The sequence below is a fragment of the Oncorhynchus gorbuscha genome, linkage group LG07 (assembly GCF_021184085.1).
Source record: "Oncorhynchus gorbuscha isolate QuinsamMale2020 ecotype Even-year linkage group LG07, OgorEven_v1.0, whole genome shotgun sequence".
In the NCBI taxonomy this organism is placed as follows: domain Eukaryota; kingdom Metazoa; phylum Chordata; class Actinopteri; order Salmoniformes; family Salmonidae; genus Oncorhynchus; species Oncorhynchus gorbuscha.
In genome coordinates, this window is record NC_060179.1 from 11,883,094 (window position 1) to 11,910,362 (window position 27,269).

A 27,269-nucleotide genomic window follows, 5' to 3' on the forward strand; every position below is an offset into this window, starting at 1 on the left:
AACTACTTGGTTGAATCAAGGAAGGATGTTGTATGAATTGTTGTAACTGTTTTGATTGAATGGCTGAGTCAGTTAGCTCTGAGGTAGTGTAGGGGATTCCATGACAAGAGGAACAAACTTCTATGGTTTTGATTACACCATCAAAACCTCACACATTTTCTCATTTGCGTTTCCAAGAAACAGAAAAGGGGTATTTTTCCTGTAAAAAAAAATGTTTTACTTCAGAATGACTGCTCATAAGTGGTGCTTTTTCTTTTCTGCAGTATGTATCATACTAACAATGACAGTTCCTGGCACATTCTGGTAGCTAACTAGCTAGCCTCCCTCACCATAAGGGTTTATGGTAGCTAACTAGTTAGCCTCCCTCACCATAAGGGTTTATGGTAGCTAACTAGCTAGCCTCCCTCACCATAAGGGTTTATGGTAGCTAACTAGTTAGCCTCCCTCACCATAAGGGTTGATGGTAGCTAACTAGCTAGCCTCCCTCACCATAAGGGTTTATGGTAGCTAACTAGCTAGCCTCCCTCACCATAAGGGTTGATGGTAGCTAACTAGTTAGCCTCCCTCACAATAAGGGTTGATGGTAGCTAACTAGCTAGCCTCCCTCACCATAAGGGTTTATGGTAGCTAACTAGCTCGCCTCCCTCACCATAAGGGTTTATGGTAGCTAACTAGCTAGCCTCCCTCACCATAAGGGTTTATGGTAGCTAACTAGTTAGCCTCCCTCACCATAAGGGTTGATGGTAGCTAACTAGCTAGCCTCCCTCACCATAAGGGTTGATGGTAGCTAACTAGTTAGCCTCCCTCACCATAAGGGTTTATGGTAGCTAACTAGCTAGCCTCCCTCACCATAAGGGTTTATGGTAGCTAACTAGCTAGCCTCCCTCACCATAAGGGTTGATGGTAGCTAACTAGCTAGCATCCCTCACCATAAGGCTTGGTAGTAGCTAACTAGCTAGTCTCCCTCAGCATAAGGGTTGATGGTAGCTAACTAGCTAGTCTCCCTCAGCATAAGGGTTGGTAGTAGCTAACTAGCTAGTCTCCCTCAGCATAAGGGTTGGTAGTAGCTAACTAGCTAGTCTCCCTCAGCATAAGGGTTGGTAGTAGCTAACTATCTAGTCTCCCTCACCATAAGGGTTGGTAGTAGCTAAATAGCTAGTCTCTCTCAGCATAAGGGTTGGTACTAGCTAACTAGCTAGTCTCCCTCGGCATAAAGGTTAACCTAGCTAATGCTAATTAGATTAGCGCTCAGCATCCTTAAACTATTGGGTGTAAGTCAAAGTTATTTAACAGTATATTTAGTGAATGGGCAAGCTAAGGATGTTAAAATAATCATGATATTAGGAATAATTGTTTATTATCTGCGTGTAGGTGATGGGTTTTGTTTCTGTAGCTAGCTTGGCTGAATAGCCACTTCGGCAGCTACTGGCTAACTAGCTAGCTGAGACCGAAGAGATGAGATAATGTGCTTCAGTCAGAAAAACATTATCTTCTGGCATGGACACCGTGCCCCCCTGTGGACTGAGGCTGAACTTTACTGCATTATATTCAACCTTTTGTTTTGTATTACTCTCTTTATTCACTTATTTAGCTACTTGTTTTTACATTGTTGAGAGGTTAACTTGCAAGTAAGCATTTCGTTGCACTGTGTACTCTGTGTATATGATGTCTATATGAAAAAAAAACCTAACTTTATGGTGATTTTTCAGTAGCATATTGTGAAATAATATTGTAATAAAACCGAATCGTTAAAAGCTTTAAAGGAACCTGTAACCACACCTGTATAGCATAAGATAAGCCAATATTCAAAATAAATAGACACACATTGTGTGCATGCCTGGGTAAGAAGTGTCAGAATGCATGCCTGGGTAAGAAGTGTCAGAATGCATGCCTGGGTAAGAAGTGTCAGAATGCATGCCTGGGTAAGAAGTGTCAGAATGCATGCCTGGGTACGAAGTGTCAGAATGCATGCCTGGGTACGAAGTGTCAGAATGCATGCCTGGGTAAGAAGTGTCAGAATGCATGCCTGGGTAAGAAGTGTCAGAATGCATGCCTGGGTAAGAAGTGTCAGAATGCATGCCTGGGTAAGAAGTGTCAGAATGCATGCCTGGGTAAGAAGTGTCAGAATGCATGCCTGGGTAAGAAGTGTCAGAATGCATGCCTGGGTAAGAAGTGTCAGAATGCATGCCTGGGTAAGAAGTGTCAGAATCAATATAATGAATGTACTTGTGAATGCAGCCTGGTAGGGGCCCCTATTATTTTTTAACCAAACTGTCACAGTTGCGCCACCAATATAAACGGGGCAGTGATTTGTAAAGTGTTAAATGATTTGTAGAGGCGGGAAAAAGCCTACCTCCAAGAAAGAACTTTGGGTGAGAAACAATAGTGGTGCAAAGCCAAAAAGAGTTGATCATTTACATAGACAAGAGTGACTATGTATGTGATGTAAGGATGAATCGGTATAAAAGGAGTGTGCTGAGGCTGGGAAAAAGATCGGCCTGTTACTTTGTAATAAAGTCTACTTTGGATTCACAAGTTTCCGTATCTGAGAAATATTATTGGACCAATATTTCTACGACAACTTCAAATCAAATTGTATTTGTCACATACACGTGGTTAGCAGATGTTAATGTGAGTGTAGCGAAATGCATGTGCTTCTAGTTCCGACCATGCAGTAATATCTAACAAGTAATCTAACCTAACAATTTCACAACTTGAACTTAGAAGTAGGAGGGCAGCCAGAAAGAGAGGGGAACATATTGTCAGCTTTGTGGATAGTTTGTAGGTGAACAAAACATGGAAAATACATAGGCTCTTAAGTTATGAGTCCTCAAATGTTATGTAATCTAAAAAATATCACATTGGCTGCTAGAACTGACGAGGTCATAACTTATACCATTCTACAGGTACATTGTTTTGGCTCATGTCTCTTTATATTCATATAGCCTAGGGCAGGGTTGGGCCCCAAAATATCTGAACTCATCAGGAGGGCCCCTCACATGCACACACATTGCGAGCAAAACATTTTCGTGAACTCCCTTTGGACAGTGGTGAGAAAATGTTCATTTTGTGCAATTCTACAAATTTTGCCATGTAGTGTAGAGAAAATGTTGCAGTTTTTAATCAAGTTTTCTGCAATTGTACTCATTTTGCCATTGGGCGGAGAGGGAAAAATAGCTGTTTCAACCATGATTAGGAAGTTTAGATTTGTAATGTAGTCTAGTGGCCAGCTACCTAAATTTAGTAATCATGGTTAAATTGCCGGCCGGGTGGCCCCCCCATTGGTAGTCAGTCTCACTCAGATATAATTTTAAAAACTGCTAACATTTCTCTCCATCCTATGGCCAAATCAAATCAAACTTTAATTATTTGTCACATGCGCCGAATACAACATGTGTAGACCTTAACCTGAAATGCTTACAGTGGGGCAAAAAAGTACTTAATTAAAAATCCTACAATGTGATTTTCTAGATTTTTTTTCTCATTTTGTCTGTCATAGTTGAAGTGTACCTATGATGACAATTACAGGCCTCTCTCATCTTTTTAAGTGGGAGAACTTGCACAATTGGTGGCTGACTAAATACTTTTTTGCCCCACTGTATATGTGCGTTAATAATTGTTTCCTTGGTGACTATGGTCCCAGCTGCCTTGAGATCATTGACAAGATCCTCCCGTGTAGTTCTGGGCTGATTCCTCACCGTTCTCATGATCATTGCAACTCCACGAGGTGAGATCTTGCATGGAGCCCCAAGCCGAGGGAGATCCCTGACATCCTTGGAGAGCTCTTTGGTGTAAAAAGTGTAAATAGTATCATTTTGGTCATAAACTGAGTTTGGTGAGACTTGTGGTCGTGACTCTGCATCACAACGTAAATTACGGCAGGGTTTGTTTCAATCCTGCCCACAGCAATTCGGATTGCAGCTGCACACGACCCAATCGTTATGCCTGTGGTAAATTGGGGTTGACTTTGGATATCCCCATGGGGCTAGTTAGGGACCATCGGTAAATTACACAATGAACATGGGACAATATGTTAAAATTCCAATAGCTCCAAATGTCAATGATTTGAAAACCTCAAACTAACTATAAATTATAGAAATTCATATACAAATATGAAAAGCATTTGAGAAAATGAAAATGTGTGCAACATGAAAATATTGTCACGTTTACATTGTGTCCCTAACTAGCCCCTGAGATAGGCTATCCAAAGTCCAGGTTCGGTTGCACACCAGCTGGATAAAACTAATTGGCTAAATCATTTAACTCTTTGCACCTGCAAACACACACATCAAACCACACCCTGAAACCAACTCACATTTCAATTCAGTGATGGCCACTAGAATTTCTTAAGTACAGTTGCCCTTTAAAAGTAACTAAATGACATGTTGCACCTCTACCTTTCAAGCTTTCAGATGAGCCAAGGAGGAGGACAGATGAGAACAGCTGTAATGAGGTCTGTGTGTAGCTGGTGTACAGGACTGACAGCAGATATGAGTAAATAAACGTACTTTACTCAGCATAATAAATAAATGCGATACGAAGAGAGCCCACATAAATGGACCTACTACATGACAAACAATCACTCACATAAAAACATGGGGGAACAGAGGGTTAAATAATGAACAAGTAATTGGGGGATTGAAACCAGGTGTGGAAAACAAGACAAAACAATTGGAAAATTAAAAGTGGATCGGCGGTGGCTAGAAGGCCGGTGACGTCGACTGTCGAACGCCGCCCGAACAAGGAGAGAGACCAACTGCGGCGGAAGTCGTGACAACAGCATGCCAGTGTTGCACTCAGAACAGCAGTAGTCAGGGGAAAATGGTAGGGAAGAGGATGAGTTAGGTGACTCAGACACAGGCCCAAAACAAGTTAAGTTCCCCAGTATCCCCTTGACTGTTTTGGACTGCAAAACTGAAGAGACACATCAAACACACCAGAAAGCAACATAAGAATAGGATATGATGGAAAGAGACACCAGACAAGGCACAGAAACAGAATAGGATATGATGTAGAGAGACACCAGACAAGGCACAGAAACAGAATAGGATATGATCGAGAAAGACACCAGACAAGGCACAGAGACAGAATAGGATATGATGTAGAGAGACACCAGACAAGGCACAGAAACAGAATAGGATATGATCGAGAAAGACACCAGACAAGGCACAGAAACAGAATAGGATATGATGTAGAGAGACACCAGACAAGGCACAGAAACAGAATAGGATATGATGTAGAGAGACACCAGACAAGGCAAAGAAACAGAATAGGATATGATGTAGAGAGACACCAGACTAGGCACAGAGACAGAAACAGAATAGGATATGATGTAGAGAGACACCAGACAAGGCACAGAGACAGAATAGGATATGATGTAGAGAGACACCAGACAAGGCACAGAGACAGAATAGGATATGATGTAGAGAGACACCAGACAAGGCACAGAGACAGAATAGGATATGATGTAGAGAGACACCAGACAAGGCACAGAGACAGAATAGGATATGATGGAGAGAGACACCAGACAAGACACAGAGACAGAATAGGATATGATGTAGAGAGACACCAGACAAGGCACAGAGACAGAATAGGATATGATGGAGAGAGACACCAGACAAGACACAGAGACAGAATAGGATATGATGTAGAGAGACACCAGACAAGGCACAGAGACAGAATAGGATATGATGTAGAGAGACACCAGACAAGGCACAGAGACAGAATAGGATATGATGTAGAGAGACACCAGACAAGGCACAGAGACAGAATAGGATATGATGGAGAGAGACACCAGACAAGACACAGAGACAGAATAGGATATGATGTAGAGAGACACCAGACAAGGCACAGAGACAGAATAGGATATGATGTAGAGAGACACCAGACAAGGCACAGAGACAGAAACAGAATAGGATATGATGTAGAGAGACACCAGACAAGGCACAGAGACAGAATAGGATATGATGTAGAGAGACACCAGACAAGGCACAGAGACAGAAACAGAATAGGATATGATGTAGAGAGACACCAGACAAGGCACAGAGACAGAAACAGAATAGGATATGATGTAGAGAGACACCAGACAAGACACAGAGACAGAAACAGAATAGGATATGATGTAGAGAGACACCAGACAAGGCACAGAGACAGAAACAGAATAGGATATGATGTAGAGAGACACCAGACAAGACACAGAGACAGAAACAGAATAGGATATGATGTAGAGAGACACCAGACAAGGCACAGAGACAGAATAGGATATGATTGTAGGGTTACAGATGTTTTCAGAAGATGGGCTGCGACTCTTCTGTCCTAACTTCAGGATGAAGCCAGTTCCACCATTGGGGTGCCAGGACAGAGAAGAGTTTGAACTTGGCTGAGCGGGAACTGCCCTCTCGTAGAAGTGGGAGCCTGAAGGTAGGGACATGACTGGAGACATGACAATAATATTTGTTCATGACACACAAACGACCAAAATGACAAGATACTCGGACATTGGCATAATGAGCTCAATAAAACGTCCCATGTCTACAACACAAAACCAATAGCCTGTAGGCCAATGAAAAGAATAGATAGACAGATTGTCATGTTTGTCATTTATTATCATGTCTTGTCCCTGTGCTCCCCATGCTATTCGTTTCCCTCTGCTGGTCTTATTTGGTTCTTTCCCTCCTTCTATCCCTCTCTCTCCCCCTCCCTCTCTCACTCTCTCGCTCTCTCTTCTCTCTATCGTTCCGTTCCTGCTCCCAGCTGTTCCTATTCCCCTAATCATCATTTAATCTTCCCACACCTGTTCCCGATCCTTTCCCCTGATTAGAGTCCCTATTTATTCCTTTGTGATCCGTTCCTGTCCCGTCGGTTCCTTGTATTGTATTCACCATGCTGTGATTGCGTTTCGCCCTGTCCTGTCGTGTTTTTGCTGTGATTGTGTATCGCCCTGTCCTGTCGTGTTTTTTTGCCTTCATCAGATGCTGCGTGTGAGCAGGTGTCTCTGTCGACTACGGCCTGCGCCTACCCGAAGCGACCTGCAGTCTGTGGCCGCTTCTCCAGTTATTTCCCCTCTACAAGTCTAGAGGATTTCTGTTATTCCCTGTTTGGACTTAAATAAACTCTGTTTCTGTTAAGTCGCTTTTGGGTCCTCTTTCACCTGCATGACAGAAGGAACCGACCAAGGAATGGACCCAGCGACTTCAGACGCTCGTTACACTGCCGTCGAGATCCAAGGAGCCATGCTCGGCAGACACGAGCAGGAATTGTCTGCTGCTCGCCATGCCGTGGAGAACCTGGCCGCTCAGGTTTCCGACCTCTCTGGACAGTTCCAGAGTCTACGTCTCGTGCCACCTGTTACTTCCTGGCCTGCCGAGCCTCCAGAACCTAGGGTTAATAACCCACCTTGCTACTCCGGGCAGCCCACTGAGTGCCGCTCCTTTCTCACGCAGTGTGAGATTGTGTTCTCTCTCCAACCCAACACATACTCTAGAGAGAGAGCTCGGGTTGCTTACGTCATTTCACTCCTTACTGGCCGGGCTCGAGAATGGGGCACAGCTATCTGGGAGGCAAGGGCTGATTGCTCTAACAAATTCCAGAACTTTAAAGAGGAGATGATTCGGGTTTTTGACCGTTCAGTTTTTGGTGGGGAGGCTTCTAGGGCCCTGGCTTCCTTATGCCAAGGTGAACGGTCCATAACGGATTATTCCATTGAGTTTCGCACTCTTGCTGCCTCTAGTGAGTGGAACGAGCCGGCGCTGCTCGCTCGTTTTCTGGAGGGACTCCACGCAGTGGTTAAGGATGAGATTCTCTCCCGGGAGGTTCCTTCAGATGTGGACTCTTTGATTGCTCTCGCCATCCGCATAGAACGACGGGTAGATCTTCGTCACCGGGCTCGTGGAAGAGAGCTCGCATCAACGGTGTTTCCCTGCTCCGCATCGCAACCATCTCCCTCCTCTGGCTTTGAGACTGAGCCCATGCAGCTGGGAGGGATTCGCATCTCGAATAAGGAGAGGGAACGGAGGATCACCAACCGCCTGTGCCTCTATTGCGGAGTTGCTGGACATTTTGTTAATTCATGTCCAGTAAAAGCCAGAGCTCATCTGTAAGCGGAGGGCTACAGGTGAGCGCAACTACTCAAGTCTCTCCATCAAGGTCCTGTACTACTTTGTCGGTCCACCTACGCTGGACCGGTTCGGGTGCTACATGTAGTGCCTTGATAGACTCTGGGGCTGAGGGTTGTTTCATGGACGAAGCATGGGTTCGGAAACATGACATTCCTTTCAGAGAGTTAGATAAGCCTACGCCCATGTTCGCCTTAGATGGTAGTCATCTTCCCAGTATCAGATTTGAGACACTACCTTTAACCCTCACAGTATCTGGTAACCACAGTGAGACTATTTCTTTTTGATTTTCCGTTCACCGTTTACACCTGTTGTTTTGGGTCATCCCTGGCTAGTATGTCATAATCCTTCTATTAATTGGTCTAGTAATTCTATCCTATCCTGGAACGTTTCTTGTCATGTGAAGTGTTTAATGTCTGCCATCCCTCCCGTTTCTTCTGTCCCTACTTCTCAGGAGGAACCTGGCGATTTGACAGGAGTGCCGGAGGAATATCATGATCTGCGCACGGTCTTCAGTCGGTCCCGAGCCAACTCCCTTCCTCCTCACCGGTCGTATGATTGTAGTATTGATCTCCTTCCGGGGACCACTCCTCCTCGAGGTAGACTATACTCTCTGTCGGCTCCCGAACGTAAGGCTCTCGAGGATTATTTGTCTGTGTCTCTTGACGCCGGTACCATAGTGCCTTCTTCTTCTCCGGCCGGGGCGGGGTTCTTTTTGTTAAGAAGAAGGACGGTACTCTGCGCCCCTGCGTGGATTATCGAGGCTGAATGACATAACGGTTAAGAATCGTTATCCGCTTCCCCTTATGTCATCAGCCTTCGAGATTCTGCAGGGAGCCAGGTGCTTTACTAAGTTGGACCTTCGTAACGCTTACCATCTCGTGCGCATCAGAGAGGGGGACGAGTGGAAAACGGCGTTTAACACTCCGTTAGGGCATTTTGAGTACCGGGTTCTGCCGTTCGGTCTCGCCAATGCGCCAGCTGTTTTTCAGGCATTAGTTAATGATGTTCTGAGAGACATGCTGAACATCTTTGTTTTTGTCTATCTTGACGATATCCTGATTTTTCTCCGTCACTCGAGATTCATGTTCAGCACGTTCGACGTGTTCTACAGCGCCTTTTAGAGAATTGTCTCTACGTAAAGGCTGAGAAGTGCTCTTTTCATGTCTCCTCCGTTACTTTTCTCGGTTCCGTTATTTCCGCTGAAGGCATTCAGATGGATTCCGCTAAGGTCCAAGCTGTCAGTGATTGGCCCGTTCCAAGGTCACGTGTCGAGTTGCAGCGCTTTTTAGGTTTCGCTAATTTCTATCGGCGTTTCATTCGTAATTTCGGTCAAGTTGCTGCCCCTCTCACAGCTCTTACTTCTGTCAAGACGTGTTTTAAGTGGTCCGGTTCCGCCCAGGGAGCTTTTGATCTTCTAAAATAACGTTTTACGTCCGCTCCTATCCTCGTTACTCCTGACGTCACTAGACAATTCATTGTCGAGGTTGACGCTTCAGAGGTAGGCGTGGGAGCCATTCTATCCCAGCGCTTCCAGTCTGACGATAAGGTTCATCCTTGCGCTTATTTTTCTCATCGCCTGTCGCCATCTGAGCGCAACTATGATGTGGGTAACCGTGAACTGCTCGCCATCCGCTTAGCCCTAGGCGAATGGCGACAGTGGTTGGAGGGGGCGACCGTTCCTTTTGTCGTTTGGACAGACCATAAGAACCTTGAGTACATCCGTTCTGCCAAACGACTTAATGCCCGTCAAGCTCGTTGGGCGTTGTTTTTCGCTCGTTTCGAGTTTGTGATTTCTTACCGTCCGGGTAGCAAGAACACCAAGCCTGATGCCTTATCCCGTCTGTTTAGTTCTTCTGTGGCTTCTACTGATCCCGAGGGGATTCTTCCTTATGGGCGTGTTGTCGGGTTAACAGTCTGGGGAATTGAAAGACAGGTTAAGCAAGCACTCACGCACACTGCGTCGCCGCGCGCTTGTCCTAGTAACCTCCTTTTCGTTCCTGTTTCCACTCGTCTGGCTGTTCTTCAGTGGGCTCACTCTGCCAAGTTAGCTGGTCATCCCGGTGTTCGAGGCACTCTTGCGTCTATTCGCCAGCGCTTTTGGTGGCCGACTCAGGAGCGTGACACGCGCCGTTTCGTGGCTGCTTGTTCGGACTGCGCGCAGACTAAGTCGGGTAACTCTCCTCCTGCCGGTCGTCTCAGACCGCTCCCCATTCCTTCTCGACCATGGTCTCACATTGCCTTAGACTTCATTACCGGTCTGCCTTTGTCTGCGGGGAAGACTGTGATTCTTACGGTTGTCGATAGGTTCTCTAAGGCGGCACATTTCATTCCCCTCGCTAAACTTCCTTCCGCTAAGGAGACGGCACAAATCATTATTGAGAATGTATTCAGAATTCATGGCCTCCCGTTAGACGCCGTTTCAGACAGAGGCCCGCAATTCACGTCACAGTTTTGGAGGGAGTTCTGTCGTTTGATTGGTGCGTCCGTCAGTCTCTCTTCCGGGTTTCATCCCCAGTCTAACGGTCAAGCAGAGAGGGCCAATCAGACGATTGGTCGCATACTACGCAGCCTTTCTTTCAGAAACCCTGCGTCTTGGGCAGAACAGCTCCCCTGGGCAGAATACGCTCACAATTCGCTTCCTTCGTCTGCTACCGGGTTATCTCCGTTTCAGAGTAGTCTGGGTTACCAGCCTCCTCTGTTCTCATCCCAGCTTGCCGAGTCCAGCGTTCCCTCCGCTCAAGCGTTTGTCCAACGTTGTGAGCGCACCTGGAGGAGGGTGAGGTCTGCACTTTGCCGTTACAGGGCACAGACGGTGAGAGCCGCCAATAAACGCAGGATTAAGAGTCCAAGGTATTGTTGCGGCCAGAGAGTGTGGCTTTCCACTCGCAACCTTCCTCTTACGACAGCTTCTCGTAAGTTGACTCCGCGGTTCATTGGTCCGTTCCGTGTCTCCCAGGTCGTCAATCCTGTCGCTGTGCGACTGCTTCTTCCGCGACATCTTCGTCGCGTCCATCCTGTCTTCCATGTCTCCTGTGTTAAGCCCTTTCTTCGCACCCCGTTCGTCTTCCCTCCCCCTCCCGTCCTTGTCGAGAGCGCACCTATTTACAAGGTACATAAGATCATGGACATGCGTTCTCGGGGACGGGGTCACCAATACCTAGTGGATTGGGAGGGTTACGGTCCTGAGGAGAGGAGTTGGGTTCCGTCTCGGGACGTGCTGGACCGTTCACTCATCGATGATTTCCTCCGTTGCCGCCAGGATTCCTCCTCGAGTGCGCCAGGAGGCGCTCGGTGAGTGGGGGGTACTGTCATGTTTGTCATTTATTATCATGTCTTGTCCCTGTGCTCCCCATGCTATTCGTTTCCCTCTGCTGGTCTTATTTGGTTCTTTCCCTCCTTCTATCCCTCTCTCTCCCCCTCCCTCTCTCACTCTCTCGCTCTCTCTTCTCTCTATCGTTCCGTTCCTGCTCCCAGCTGTTCCTATTCCCCTAATCATCATTTAATCTTCCCACACCTGTTCCCGATCCTTTCCCCTGATTAGAGTCCCTATTTATTCCTTTGTGATCCGTTCCTGTCCCGTCGGTTCCTTGTATTGTATTCACCATGCTGTGATTGCGTTTCGCCCTGTCCTGTCGTGTTTTTGCTGTGATTGTGTATCGCCCTGTCCTGTCGTGTTTTTTTGCCTTCATCAGATGCTGCGTGTGAGCAGGTGTCTCTGTCGACTACGGCCTGCGCCTACCCGAAGCGACCTGCAGTCTGTGGCCGCTTCTCCAGTTATTTCCCCTCTACAAGTCTAGAGGATTTCTGTTATTCCCTGTTTGGACTTAAATAAACTCTGTTTCTGTTAAGTCGCTTTTGGGTCCTCTTTCACCTGCATGACACAGATTGCAGGCCTACAATATGATGAAGAAATTATAATCCATCAATTTTACAGTGGCACTTACTTATCCAAATGACTTTTCCCTTTAATTGTATTTTGAAATATTGCGAAAGACATTTTAGCTGCCGCCTGCTGTTTATTGACAGCCGCCCACAACTCAGAAATCAGCTGTTGGATATTTCCCGCGCGGGCTGCTCAACGGCCGGATTCCCAACTGTAGGTCTATGCCTTTTTGATATAACTAAACACAATCCACAACAATTTTGTTTAAAGAAGCCATTGACCCTCTGTGGCACAATTATTATCTCTGGTGTAGTGTTTTTAATGATTTCATTTATTTCAGTACAGACAGGAGTAATTATATACTGTCATTTTGCTGATTTATTTATATTTATCTGCAGCACTTACAGCACCCCTTCTGGCGGCAATGGTTTCTTCCACGGATTGTGTACAGTAACCCCATATGAGGTTATTGCGTAGCTCGGTCTACTGTTACAATCACATTTAAAATAATCTATCCGCCTACAGTTAAAAGAGAACACATTCAGTAGGCTAAGTCAATGAAGCCAATAGTGTTTTCAGTTATATTGTTATAGAACCTATGTAGGCCTCATGTCTGTTTTGAACCAGCGTAGCACAGTTTCAATGTCCATAAGGCTAATAAGAAAACACGTCAAATGACTTGAAAGGCCAATGGGAAAAGTGTCAAAATTAGTATTCGCATCAGTAGGCTAAGTGACTGAAATGCATTATAAAAGTATTGGAGAGTTCAGGAAAACATCAGGGAAGCGTATCAGGTAGGTTATAGGTCTACTGCATTTGTAGAGAACATTGCATTGCTTTCAATTGCTGGACTAATGATCATGAGCACTGATCTCAATTTAGCTAATATTTCCCAGCCTAATTGTAACCAAATATCCAAATGGAAGTTCAGTGAAAAATGAAAATCTTACATTGAATGATTTATCAAGACGTCTCCCCCATGCTTGGCGCTGTCAAAACGGACACTGTCAAAACGGACACTGTCAAAACGGACACTGTCAAAAACGGACACTGTCAAAACGGACACTGTCAAAACAGGGCTGAAATGATCAGTTGACCACACATGGCAATCGATTTACATTTGTTAAAAGAAGTGGTGTACTGCTGTGTTTGTTTAGGTAGCTTACTGAAATACAGTTTTTTTTGCTGTGATTTTGTCTTAACTTCTAAATGAAAGTTGGTACCAACATGCAGCCTATTATACTGTATAATACATTTCTAGAATATAATTACAATGCATCCTCCAAATTCTAGAATTGCTTATGCCTACACATGTGGTTCGATTAATTAATAAAAAAAATGTTTTCTTCCTAAAACACCAAAATAGATCTACCTTATTTTAAATGAGGCAATCATCACTGTCAATCGTGAATGATAATTCCCCACGTTTTACAGGTGAAATGTCCATGCTGCCTTTGATCCCAATCAGTTTCACGGGAATATGATCTTATTGAGTGATATAGGCTAAGTAGCCTAATTACTATTTCATCTAATGTTAGAGCCGATGGAGCTAAACATCTAATGTCGGAGCTGATGGAGCTAAACATCTAATGTTAGAGCCGATGGAGCTAAACATCTAATGTTAGAGCCGATGGAGCTAAACATCTAATGTTAGAGCTGATGGAGCTAAACATCTAATGTTAGAGCTGATGGAGCTAAACATCTAATGTTAGAGCCGATGGAGCTAAACATCTAATGTTAGAGCTGATGGAGCTAAACATCTAATGTTAGAGCTGATGGAGCTAAACATCTAATGTTGGAGCCGATGGAGCTAAACATCTAATGTTGGAGCCGATGGAGCTAAACATCTAATGTTAGAGCTGATGGAGCTAAACATCTAATGTTAGAGCCGATGGAGCTAAACACAGCCACCTGGATGTGGTTTCAATCAGAGCATGGCACGCTGTTTAGTCACATTTCAGCAAACATCCTAAATTGTCATAGGAAATTATGTGGTGTTTTTGGTCTAACAGTATCTTAACATTATGTGTGCAATTATATTTGATTTATTATGTAGAATACTAATGAATCATTAAGGCATCTTGTAAGACAGCACCATTCTGAGAAGTGGCAGCTCTACACCCCTGGTTATAACAGTGGGATGACTTCGGGAGTGTCACCACAGCTCTATGAACTAAGCAGTGAATTCATTTGGCCCCAAAAAATGTCTTACACCATCACAGCAACGGAAAGCTTTAGGGAAGACCCCGAAAGCCAGGGTCCTGGTGATGTCCCTGGTGAGCATGCAGTAGACAGTATCACTTAAAGCTGCTCCATTGATTCTAATTACAGCACTGTGTGTGTGTGTGTGTGTGTGTGTGTGTGTGTGTGTGTGTGTGTGTGTGTGTGTGTGTGTGTGTGTGTGTGTGTGTGTGTGTGTGTGTGTGTGTGTGTGTGTGTGTGTGTGTGTGTGTGTGAGAGAGAGAGAGAGAGAGAGAGAGAGAGAGAGAGAGAGAGAGAGAGAGAGAGAGAGAGAGAGAGAGAGAGAGAGAGAGAGAGAGAGAGAGAGAGAGAGAGAGAGAGAGTGTGTGTTTGGATACTGTGTGATTCTTTAATCAGTTTGGCTCATCGGACAGGTCAGAGTTCATGTTTGAAGTTGTTGAGTGGTTTTTGGCAATACACTGTAGATGTATGTGTTCCGGAGTAGAGAGACCCACAGTAGCAACTGTAATTGACTATTGATGGTGTCTGCTGTGGCAGGTGGGAAGGTGCAAATCACTAGAAAAATATATCATCTCTCAATGTTAATCACAAAATGCACCAAATTCATGCATTTAGCTGTTGAAATTATTTGTACATTTTTTTAGGGGGATGCCTCAGGACCACCCTACTGGCATTGGGCTAAACCCCCGAATGTCTTCATATCCTAGAAACGCCCCTGGCTCTGATGCTCCCGATGGGTTTGCCCGATTTTAATCTGCTCAAATGAAATGAGAGGGAGGGAGGGAAAGGGAGAGCGAAGCAAGGAAAAGAGAGAAAGAGAGAGAGGGGGGGGGGGGTAGTACACCACGAAACTAATCGGATTATGGGAAAGTTTAGCGTGTGCCTGTTTCTCTATTCTACATTGGTTTCTATTCTATTCTACACTGGTTTGGTGTGTGTGGTACTTTTAATTTCTGTACTGTCTGTTTTCTCCCCGAAATGAGGACCGGAATTGTGTCTCATCTCGATGATGAAATTACAAATCGGTGGAACTCTCTCGGTTTGATTTGCTAAGGAGGACCTTTGACTGGTGAATTCAAACGAAGAAAAAAACACCAATAATCTTCTCATTTCGAATGCGGACTACAAACCCGTGTTGCCTAGGTTGGTACTCCAGAGCGAGAGCAGAAATATGGTTTGATGTTTATTTCTCACGGAATGCGGGATGATGGAGTTGAAATATTAACCGGGAAATATTCCCCAAATGAGTCGGAGCGGCAGTTGGCCTGTTGGATTACGTCAAAACTATTTGCCAAACCTTCACTTTCATTTAATTTCCAGGCTCTTTACAAAGTTAAACTCATAATCCGCGTTGATGTTGGCAAAAACATCCAAGTGCGCCAGCCCACATCCACCATTCTTTCCCCCAAGGAGGACAGCCACCTAGGGGGTTCGATGGTTCTGATCACGGACGAGAGAGACGGAGGTGGCTCCTCTACTACGACCCGTGTCAACCAGTTGCAGCAGAGCACCAAAGGCGCCAGCGTTTTCGTCCAGGTCCACCCGACCATAACCGCCGAACTCCCGCCCTTATCAAACGACGACTCATACCTCGGGTCCTGTGAGTCTGAGGGAGACGAGGACGATGACTACGAGGAATACGACGATTTATCGTTATTACCAGACACCAAGAGTATCGCCTCGGACGACTCATTCTACCCACCGGACGATGCGTTCGCGGACAACGAGCGGACCCCCTCCCCGCAGAGTCCCGAGCCGTTGTCGTTCTTCCAGGCGTGCTGCACCAACAATGCCACGATAGTCCGGATCATGATCCGACAAGGTGTGAAGGAGGCGGAGGTGAGGGAGACGGATAAAAACAACAGGGTAAGTCGAGTTCAATGTGCCTATATGTTCAGTGTCAAATAGTTTCCTCGGAAAGTGTTCTGTTTTAATGCATGTATATCCAGTGGCTGCTCCTCTTGTGTGTTTGGAGATTAGGAAAATATAATTAGGTCGTTTGGACACAATGGCGCGTGAGGTGCGAACTCATATGTGCGTAATTACGCATGGTCAAAATGCGTATCCAAAGTGATCAACTGTTGCATGTCTGTTGGATGAAGACTTGGGCATTTCACACATTTATGTCACAGGAGTTAAACAAGAACATGTCAGCCACTACAACAGTATTCAGATGATCCATATATCACCGACCACTGTACCTGATATTCAAACTTTCAGATTCATGAGGACCTTTGTATCCCAAATTTAAACCTGTCCTTCCATCCCTGCTGAACTGAGTTGCTAATGTAGTTTGTTCCACATCTAGGCCTAAGTGCTGCTTTTCTCTGGTTTCCCGGGTTTTGTTATGAAACTGGTTCCCTGTAGATGGATGAAACATTACATGGGTATACTGTATTTGACCCAGTTCCATGTTTTATTCAAGTTGATTGATATAACGACCATATTCATTTAATATCCTCTCAGGTGTGTGTGTGTGTGTGTGTGTGTGTGTGTGTGTGTGTGTGTGTGTGTGTGTGTGTGTGTGTGTGTGTGTGTGTGTGTGTGTGTGTGTGTGTGTGTGTGTGTGTGTGTGTGTGTGTGTGTGTGTGTGTGTGTGTGTGTGTGTGTGTGTGTTTTCTCTCTACCCATAGTTTATGGGTTTAGAGAGAGGAGCCTGGAGCTCTGCTAGTCATAATTACAGCAACAGGAAAACACTGAGCCTCTCACAGTCAGCAGAACAGCCAGTCTTTATGTATGTATGTATGTATGTATGTATGTATGTATGTATGTATGTATGTATGTATGTATGTATGTATGTATGTATGTATGTATGTATGTATGTATGTATGTATGTATGTATGTATGTATGTATGTCTGTCTGTCTGTCTGTCTGTCTGTCTGTCTGTCTGTCTGTCTGTCTGTCTGTCTGTCTGTCTGTCTGTCTGTCTGTCTGTCTGTCTGTCTGTCTGTCTGTCTGTCTGTCTGTCTGTCTGTCTGTCTGTCTGTCTGTCTGTCTGTCTGTCTGTCTGTCTGTCTGTCTGTCTGTCTGTCTGTCTGTCTGTCTGTCTGTCTGTCTGTCTGTCTGTCTGTCTGTCTGTCTGTCTGTCTGTCTGTCTGTCTGTCTGTCTGTCTGTCTGTCTGTCTGTCTGTCTGTCTGTCTGTCTGTCTGTCTGTCTGTCTGTCTGTCTGTCTGTCTGTCTGTCTGTCTGTCTGTCTGTCTGTCTGTCTGTCTGTCTGTCTGTCTGTCTGTCTGTCTGTCTGTCTGTCTGTCTGTCTGTCTGTCTGTCTGTCTGTCTGTCTGTCTGTCTGTCTGTCTGTCTGTCTGTCTGTCTGTCTGTCTGTCTGTCTGTCTGTCTGTCTGTCTGTCTGTCTGTCTGTCTGTCTGTATGTATGTATGTATGTGTGTCTGTATGTGTGTCTGTGTGTCTGTGTGGATTGAGGGTACCTGTGAGAGAGTCAGTGTAATATTGGTTTGCTTTCTGACTTTCTAATATGAATCTACCTTCAAATGAAGGGCCTGTTAAGACAGTATTTTACAGAGACTCATGAGAATACTTTTCTAATTTAGGTCTACAGACTGTCCAGCGACACATTACAACTCAATATCTGTTTTATATAAAACATAGTGTAGATTTTATTAGACAATGTAAGTCAAAGAGACAGCTAGCTTTTATCAACGTTCCGATCCACCTGCTGTTTTAACTGTCATTATGACTCACCAGATGTTTTTCAACCACAGCCCTCACAACAGACCTAAGAGGAACTGGCTGGAGCCCACCAGTGTGGCCCCTCCTCCTTTGACACACAGACACTCAAAGCCACTGAAGACAAACATCCCTTTAAGTCTTCACCTCTGTACGGGGAGGCAGGGAAGCCTAGTGGTTAGAGTGTTGGACTAGTAACCGGAAGATTGCAAGTTCAAATCCCATAGCTGACAAGGTACAAATCTGTCGTTCTGCCCATGAACAGGCTGTTAACCTGCTGTTCCTCGGCCGTCATTGAAAATAAGAATTTGTTCTTAACTGACTTGCCTAGTAAAATAAATGTTGTTTTGCTTTTTTTCATGCAAAGGACAGTTGCATAAACATACACATACACACACACTCACTTGTTCTATCCGTGCGCTGTATCAGGGGCCTTTCTCAGATTGTACAGTGAAGTGGCCATGCAGTCCTCTCTGTGTGTAATCACTGATGAGGTCAGAGTGCCTGAGGGAGGAGGAGAGGGAACTACATCATCAGAACCGGAGTGCCATGATGCCATGATGCCGACTGGATGGGTCTCTCTGCCTGGCCCTGTGCCTGCTACCCATCTCACCCCATGCTGTGTAGCATTCCCTATCAATGCTCTGTGTGTGTGTGTGTGTGTGTGTGTGTGTGTGTGTGTGTGTGTGTGTGTGTGTGTGTGTGTGTGTGTGTGTGTGTGTGTGTGTGTGTCTGCTCTCTGTCTGCTGTTCATTACACTGAGAGACACTCCTGTCTCCTGTCTCCTGTCTCCTGTTCATTACACTGAGAGACACTCCTGTCTCCTGTCTCCTGTCCCCTGTCTCCTGTCTCCTGTCTCATGTTCATTACACTGAGAGACACTCCTGTCTCCTGTCTCCTGTCTCCTGTTCATTACACTGAGAGATACTCCTGTCCTCCTGTCTCCTGTCTCCTGTCTCCTGTCTCCTGTTCATTACACTGAGAGACACTCCTGTCTCCTGTCTCCTGTCTCCTGTCTCCTGTCTCCTGTTCATTACACTGAGAGACACTCCTGTCTCCTGTCTCCTGTCTCCTGTTCATTACACTGAGAGACACTCCTGTCTCCTGTCTCCTGTCTCCTGTTCATTACACTGAGAGACACTCCTGTCTCCTGTCTCCTGTCTCCTGTTCATTACACTGAGAGACACTCCTGTCTCCTGTCTCCTGTCTCCTGTTCATTACACTGAGAGACACTCCTGTCTCCTGTCTCCTGTTCATTACACTGAGAGACACTCCTGTCTCCTGTCTCCTGTCTCCTGTTCATTACACTGAGAGACACTCCTGTCTCCTGTCTCCTGTCTCCTGTCTCCTGTCTCCTGTTCATTACACTGAGAGACACTCCTGTCTCCTGTCTCCTGTCTCCTGTTCATTACACTGAGAGATACTCCTGTCTCCTGTCTCCTGTTCATTACACTGAGAGACACTCCTGTCTCCTGTCTCCTGTCTCCTGTCTCCTGTTCATTACACTGAGAGACACTCCTGTCTCCTGTCTCCTGTCTCCTGTTCATTACACTGAGAGACACTCCTGTCTCCTGTCTCCTGTCTCCTGTCTCCTGTCTCCTGTTCATTACACTGAGAGACACTCCTGTCTCCTGTCTCCTGTATCCTGTCTCCTGTCTCCTGTTCATTACACTGAGAGACACTCCTGTCTCCTGTCTCCTGTTCATTACACTGAGAGACACTCCTGTCTCCTGTCTCCTGTCTCCTGTCTCCTGTTCATTACACTGAGAGACACTCCTGTCTCCTGTCTCCTGTCTCCTGTCTCCTGTTCATTACACTGAGAGATACTCCTTTCTCCTGTCTCCTGTCTCCTGTCTCCTTTCTCCTGTCTCCTGTCTCCTGCCTGCTGTTCTGTAAGACACACCTACTATTCTTCATGTTCCTGTCACTCAGAGGCCCCGTTGACACTCAGGTTGTAAAACTGATAATAATAATAATAATAATATATGCCATTTAGCAGACGCTTTTATCCAAAGCGCCTTACAGTCATGTGTGCATACATTCTACGTATGGGTGGTCCCGGCGCATTTGCACATAATGGTTGTGATCCAATGGAGAGAATGTCTGCACAAATATGTTTACACAGTAATGCTTATGTTATTATTTTTGTACAGAAAAATGGTTTTCTCACAATGGCTGTGCCAAATTTGTTGTACATCAGTTGTACTATTTGAGTGTGTATGGGGCCAACAAAGGGATTAGTGGTTAGGGTTTGAGATGTGTTTTCAGTTTGCTTAGTCACAGAAACAAGGGACAATGTTTTCATCTGTGAAATGATCTCTTGGATCAGGAATGATGACCTTAGCTATCTGTCACACTGTCAACAAAGCTCTGTTTTGGGGATGAGTCTCTCTGTGTGACGTACGTCCCATCTCATGTCCTCTGGTGTTACCGAGGCAACATCTATATCTGATACACAGACAGAAACAAAACTAAATCTGTTAAATATTTTATTAAAGCAAGGAGGAACACATATATAATTCTGTTTACTATTGCTGTTGTTTAGAAGTTGTAAAATGTAACAATGGAACCTGGTCAGTTGAAGACAAGGAACGATGAACAGGCTACATGGTAGAGTGATATGGTAGCATACAGCAACAGTTGTAACGGCGTTCTTCGTTTGTAGAAAGAGAGTCGGACCGAAATGCAGCGTAGTGGTTACTCATGTCTTTAATGAAGAGATCGCGATACATGAAATAACTTATACATATACAAAAACAACAAACGGAACGTGAAACCTATTACAGCCTATCTGGTGAAACTACACAGAGACAGGAACAATCACCCACCAAATACACAGTGAAACCCAGGCTACCTAAATACGGTTCCCCATCAGAAACAATGAGAATCACCTGACTCTGATTGAGAACCGCCTCAGGCAGCCAAGCCTATGCAACACCCCTACTCAGCCGTAATCCCAATAATACAAAAACCCCAATACGAACCACAACATATAAACCCATGTCACACCCTGGCCTGACCAAACATATAACGAAAACACAAAATACAATGACCAAGGCGTGACAACAGTACACAGTCAACAACCTGTCTAGGGGGGTTAAAGGTCATCCTCTGGACTGGACACAACCCCGATGATAGAGAGAACCTCTATCATTCCTCTTCAGATGAGGAAGGGGAGGACTATAGTCCTCAGTGAGTTTCATAAAAACTAAAATAGTGAAACATAAAAAAAGTTATCCTTTTTAGATAAAACTGTACTTAATATATTCACGTCACCAAATAATTGATTAAAACGCACTGTTTTGCGAAAAAGGTCTATGGTAGCCTCAACAGCACTCTGTAGAGTAGCACCATGGTGTAGCTGGAGGACAGCTAGCTTCCGTCCTCCTCTGGGTACATTGACTTCAATACAAAACCTAGGAGGCTCATGGTTCTCACCCCCTTCCATAGACTTATACAGTAAAACAACTTCCGGAGGACGTCCTCCAACCTATCAGAGCTTTTGCAGCATGAACTGACATGTTATCCATCCAATCAAAGGATTAGAGAATGAATGTAGTACTGAAAGCATAAGCTACAGCTAGCTACCACTGTAGTGTATAAAATGTGGTGAGTAGCTGACTCAAAGTGAGAGAAAGACAGTAGTTGAACAGTTTTTAACAAATTAATTTCTTCCAAAATTAGGGAGAAGCAAGAGAGAAATAGAGAGAGAGAACTTAACTTGAACTTTAACTTAGCTAGCATATAGCTAGTTAAGCCTACTCAAACACCGGCTCAAACAGAGAGGGATGCTATGTTAGCTAGCAGGCTATGGCTATCAAACAGAGAGGGATGCTATGTTAGCTAGCAGGCTATGGCTATCAAACAGAGAGGGATGCTATGTTAGCTAGCAGGCTATGGCTATCAAACAGAGAGGGATGCTATGTTAGCTAGCAGGCTATGGCTATCAAACAGAGAGGGATGCTATGTTAGCTAGCTGGTTATGGCTATCAAACAGAGAGCGATGCTATGTTAGCTAGCAGGCTATGGCTATCAAATAGAGAGCGATGCTATGTTAGCTAGCAGGCTATGGCTATCAAATAGAGAGCGATGCTATGTTAGCTAGCAGGCTATGGCTATCAAATAGAGAGCGATGCTATGTTAGCTAGCAGGCTATGGCTATCCAATGCTGGAACTCTTCCAAGTCAAGGTAAGCGTTTGGTTTTATGAATTTATTGCCACCGGGGCTCGCCAGTGTAACTGCCAAACGGCTTTCTGACTGTACGCTGTACTGCACGATTTTACTGCACGCGTTAGTTCTAGTAGTTCTAGTAGACTATGACTTGACAATGATGTAGGCTGTGTGTAGCAGTTAGCGGTTATGATATGAACATTTGGCTTGGAAAGGTTTTTCCACCTATTCACAGACAGCTGACGTGTTGTGCACTGAAATCCATAAGCGAAGGGAAAAGGTGAGAGGAGTAGAGTGCGCTGATAGTCTAATTATATTAAACAATGAGCAACGTGACCATGCAGTTTTTATGTGGCTGCTATGAAAGTGAACTGTTTTCGTGTGATCAGGTGCTGTATTCATTCCACTGATTCCGTTGAAAAACGTTTCTTAAACGGAAGCAAACGGAACGAAACGGGGATGAACATACCTGAATTTGTCCGATAGACTTGTTTGCAACTGTTGAACTAATGATTATACACCCTAGATCAGCTAGATGCAGGCCAGAGTGTACAAGGTGGTATTGAATGAGTCACTGTTTGTCACATTGTTTACTCACAATTCTCTTGACCTGTGTGCATCTACGCTGTAAACTTTCATTCATAGGTTAGGTTGTAAGCAACCTCGTGATTGGATCAGAGACCATTTGAGTATCATCGAGCAGCCTAAACCTAGCGATGTTACATTGAACTGGGTGAATGGAATATGAATGACAGTCATCCAACGTGCTGTAATAGAAGTAAGGCTCTGCTCATAAAGACATGATCTCTCATCATAAACGGCACTGACCACCACTGCTGTAAACCCCTAGAGGTGAAGACACTGACTGGAGGGTTTTATTCAACATGTTACATTTCTTCTTTCTTGAGGTTGATCCTTCTTTTGTCGAGGAAAGGCTTCAAAGTTGAACATACTGTATGTCTTCGACACAAACACACCACTCTCTCAGTGACCTGTGGAAGTTTCAGCAACGGGCTGTTTCTTGACAGAGTAGTGTGTGCGTGTGTATTTGTATGTGTGTGTCAGCAGTGGCAGTCCCTCTCTCCTTCTGTCTCGGTTTAGCCTCTCCCACGCTCTCTCTCTCTCTCTCTCTCTCTCTCTCTCTCTCTCTCTCTCTCTCTCGCTCTCTCTGTCACACACAGATGGATGGACACACAGCAGATCACTAGAATGAGGCCACCCCTCTCTGTCCCTTCCCCATGTTACCTCACCTTTCTCTATCTCTCTCGCTCTCTCTGTCACACACAGATGGATGGACACACAGCACATCACTAGAATGAGGCCACCCCTCTCTGTCCCTTCTCCATGTTACCTCACCTCTCCCTCTCTCTCTCTCTCTCTCTCTCTCTCTCTCTCTCTCTCTCTCTCTCTCTCTCTCTCTCTCTCTCTCTCTCTCTCTCGCTCAGTGTGAAGCTGATAGGGCTAAGCTTTTCTATTTCTGTCTCTCTATATTCAGAGATTACTCCCTGGTACTGGGTCTCTCTCTCCCTCTCTCTCTCTCTCTCTCTCTCTCTCTCTCACTCTCTCTCTCTCTCTCTCTGTCTGTCCCGCTTTCTCTCTCTCTCTCTCTCTCTCTCTCTCTCTCTCTCTCTCTCTCTCTCTCTCTCTCTCTCTCTCTCTCTCTCTCTCTCTCTCTCTCTCTCTCTCTCTCTCTCTGTGTATCAATGTCTTGTGATTTTGTGTGTGTACCTGTGGGGCTGAGAGCGGAGTAGTTTCACTCAGTGACCCTATTGACCTTAAGGATCTACAGTATATATCTAATGGGACTAGCCCTGATACAACTCCTCTTTCCCCCTACCCCGCTACACAGTTTCTCCCTGCAGTTAAGAGCTCCTTAAACTGACTCCCCGAAAAACACCTGCGTCAGATGGTGTAGATCCTTTCTTTTTTAAGGTTTTCTGCCACTATCATCGCCAAGCCCATCTCTGATCTTTTTAATCTGTCTCTCCTTTCTGGGGAGGTTTCCAGTGCTTAGAAGACAGCCACGGTGGGTCCTTTATTTAAATAGGGAGATCAAGCTGATCCTAACTGTTGTAGGCCAATTTCTATCTTGCCCTGTTTATCAAAAGTGTTGGACAAACTAGTCAATAATCAACTGACTGGTTTTCTTGATGTCTATAATATTCTCTCTGGTATGCCGTCAGATTTATGGATGTGTCACTGCAACCTTCAATGTCTTAATTTATGTCACCACTGTTCTTGACTCTAAGCAATGATGTGCTGATATTTTATTGACTTAGCCAAAGCATTTTGATATGTAGCCATTCCAAGTGGATCACCAAACATTTCTGTAAAAAAAACAACGATAGGACCTATTCTTGATTTGTTTGCAGGTAGCTGCACTTGATTCAGCAGCGCCGGGAAGTCAAAGTGTTCCCATGTTGAACCATTTCATGTGTCTGAGGGTAGAACTCCGCCTACCCGCAGGCCCAGAGAAACAAATCAAGTGCACCCATAGGCCTACCGCTGGCCAATCAGATAGCTGAGATCACAGTGTCTAGTTTCCTCGCTCCATAGACTGTAAAAAGAAACCTTGAACATTTTTGAAACTATGACTAGAGAGAGACTCAATGAATATAGCAAAGAGCTGCTGTTTTCATGGTTAAATTCATCTTTAAGTTGTTATTCAGCACATTGTTCAACAGTTTTATAAGACATAAAATGTGTGTTTCGATAAGCTTGCGTTGTTATTATTTGGGAGTTGTGTCTTTTTTTATATCAAGGAATATTGCACTTTCTCTGGTCATATGAGTAACAACATGAATTGGTGCATGAGGCAGAGATAATGCAGTGCGACTTGAGTTTCGCTATCAGCTGGAAGACTGTCTGTCCCCTTTTCTCAGCGGATGGAGGGAGAGAGAGAGAAGGGACAGTGAGTCGCGTGGGAGGCAGCCTCAGCTGCACTCTCACTCCCTTCAGACTGACCATCAGATGCAGGCCAATAGTCTATTCAAATTTTAAAAAGCTAACTATTATGCTCACTCAACTGTGCCTCACAAGTAGTCCAGCAAATGATCTATTACCAACCAGTGTGGTCATAAACCTTCCATTTTGAAAATGTTATGAGAAGACCAACATGTCGAGAAACATAAAGTGTATGCAGTGAAACATCTGTTTGGGCTTTTTGCCATCAATTTGACGTCTACAAATTATTTGTAATTATGTTCTGGCCCCCATCCACTCAAGAAAGAAAATTGCCCATGGCTGAATTTAGTTGATGTTCCCTGGTATTGAGCTTTATTAAGTCACTTCATATAAGTACATAGGAGTATGGTTAGACTACACTGTCCTTCTCTCAGCACATACTGTGGCTTGCGAAAGTATTCACCCCCTTGGCATTTTTCCTATTTTGTTGCCTTACAACCTGGAATTAAAATAGATTTTTGGGGGGCTTGTATCATTTGATTTAAACAACACTGTACCACTTTGAAGATGCAAAATATTTTTTATTGTGAAGCAAACAAGAAATAACACCAAAAAAAAACAGAAAACTTGCATAACTATTCACCCCCCCCCCCCCAAATCCAATACTCTGTAGAGCTGCAAGTACGTCTCTTGGGGTATATCTCAATAAGCTTAGCACATCTAGCCACTGGGATTTTTGCCCATTTTTCAAGGCAAAACTGCTCCAGCTCCTTCAAGTTGGATGGGTTCAGCTGGTGTACAGCAATCTTTAAGTCATACCACAGATTCTCAATTGGATTGAGGTCTGGGCTTTGGCTAGGCTACTCCAAGTCATTTAAATGTTTCACCTTAAACCACTCAAGTGTTGCTTTAGCAGTATAATTAGGGTCATTGGCCTGCTGGAAGGTGAATCTCCTCCCCAGTCTCAAATGTCTGGAAGACGGAAACAGGATTCCCTCAAGAATTTCCCTGTATTTAGCACCATCCATCATTCCTTCAATTCTGACCAGTTTCCCAGTCCCTGCCAATGAAAAACATCCCCACAGCACGATGATGCCACCACCATGCTTCACTGTGGGGATGGGATTCTCGGGGTGATGAGAGGTGTTGGGTTTGCACCAGAAATGGCGTTTTCCTTGATGGTCAAAAAGCTACATTTTTGTCTATTCTGACCAGAGTACCTTCTTCCATATGTTTGGGGTGTCTCCCATATGCCCTTTGGTGAACACCAAATGTGTTTTCTTTTTTATTTCTTTAAGCAATGGCTTAAAGCCCAGCTCTGTGGAGTGTGCAGCTTTAATTTTTTTATTTCACCTTTATTTAACCAGGTAGGCTAGTTGAGATCAAGTTTGCAACTGCGACCGGGCCAAGATAGAGCAAAGCAGCTCGACACATACAACAACACAGAGTTACATATGGAATAAACAAACATACAATCAATAATTGTCAGGATTTGGCCAGGGTTGTTCTGGTTTTTGGTCACTAGATGCCCCCATTGTGCCTTTTGACCTTTTGTTTTCCCTTGATCCCCATTATTATTTGCACCTGTGCCTCGTTTCCCCTGATTGTATTTAAACCCTTTGTTTTCCTTAGTTCTTTGCTCTGTGTTTGTATGTTAGCATCCAGCCCTAGTACTCTGTGAACTCTTGTTGATCCCGGTGGACTCTCTTGTGGAATTCTGTTTTTTGTTCTTGTTTGTTTGTTTTTGAGTATCTTTTGAGGCTTTTTGTGCTATACCTTCCACCTTGTGGATTTACCTTTTTTGTCTTGGAGGATTACCTTTGTTCTTGTGGAATTCCTTTTGAGGTTGTGGAGTTACATGTTTTCCTGAAGAACTTCACTTTTTACTTCATTAAATACACCATCTCAAGTACTGCTGTGTCTGCCTCATCTTCTGGGTTCTGCCGACTATTCGTGGCTCAGTTGGTTAAGTGACTGTTTCTCACTCCGGAGACCCGAGTTCGTAACCGGGTCCTGACAATAATACAGTAGGCAAATCTATATACAGCATGTGCACATGAGGTAGGATAAGAGAGGAAAAGGCAATAAATAGGCCATGGTGGCGAAGGAATTACAACATAGCAATTAAACACTGGAGTGATAGGATGTGCAGAAGATGAATGTGCAAGTAGAGATACTGAGGTGCAAAGGAGCAAAATAAATAAATAGATACGGTATGGGGATGAGGTAGATTGCATGGGCTATTTACAGAAGAGCTAGGTGCAGTGATCTGTGACCTGCTCTGACAGCTGGTGCTTAAAGCTAAT

At 44.7% G+C, this 27,269-nt stretch overlaps 2 protein-coding genes across 3 annotated transcripts in view; both read left to right on the forward strand.

Moving 5' to 3' along the window:
- The window catches only part of LOC124040475 (catenin delta-2-like), an 890,284-nt gene that overhangs the window by 472,047 nt on the left and 390,968 nt on the right, over positions 1 to 27,269 (forward strand). The gene's annotated exons all lie outside the window — the stretch shown is intronic.
- The window catches only part of LOC124039484 (ankyrin repeat domain-containing protein 33B-like), a 36,909-nt gene continuing 24,692 nt past the window's right edge, over positions 15,053 to 27,269 (forward strand). For both annotated transcript variants that reach the window (XM_046355495.1, XM_046355497.1), the window contains exon 1: positions 15,053 to 16,068. In XM_046355495.1, the coding sequence (XP_046211451.1) occupies positions 15,382 to 16,068 (687 nt within the window). In that variant the 5' untranslated portion in view covers positions 15,053 to 15,381. The remainder of the gene's footprint in view (positions 16,069 to 27,269) is intronic.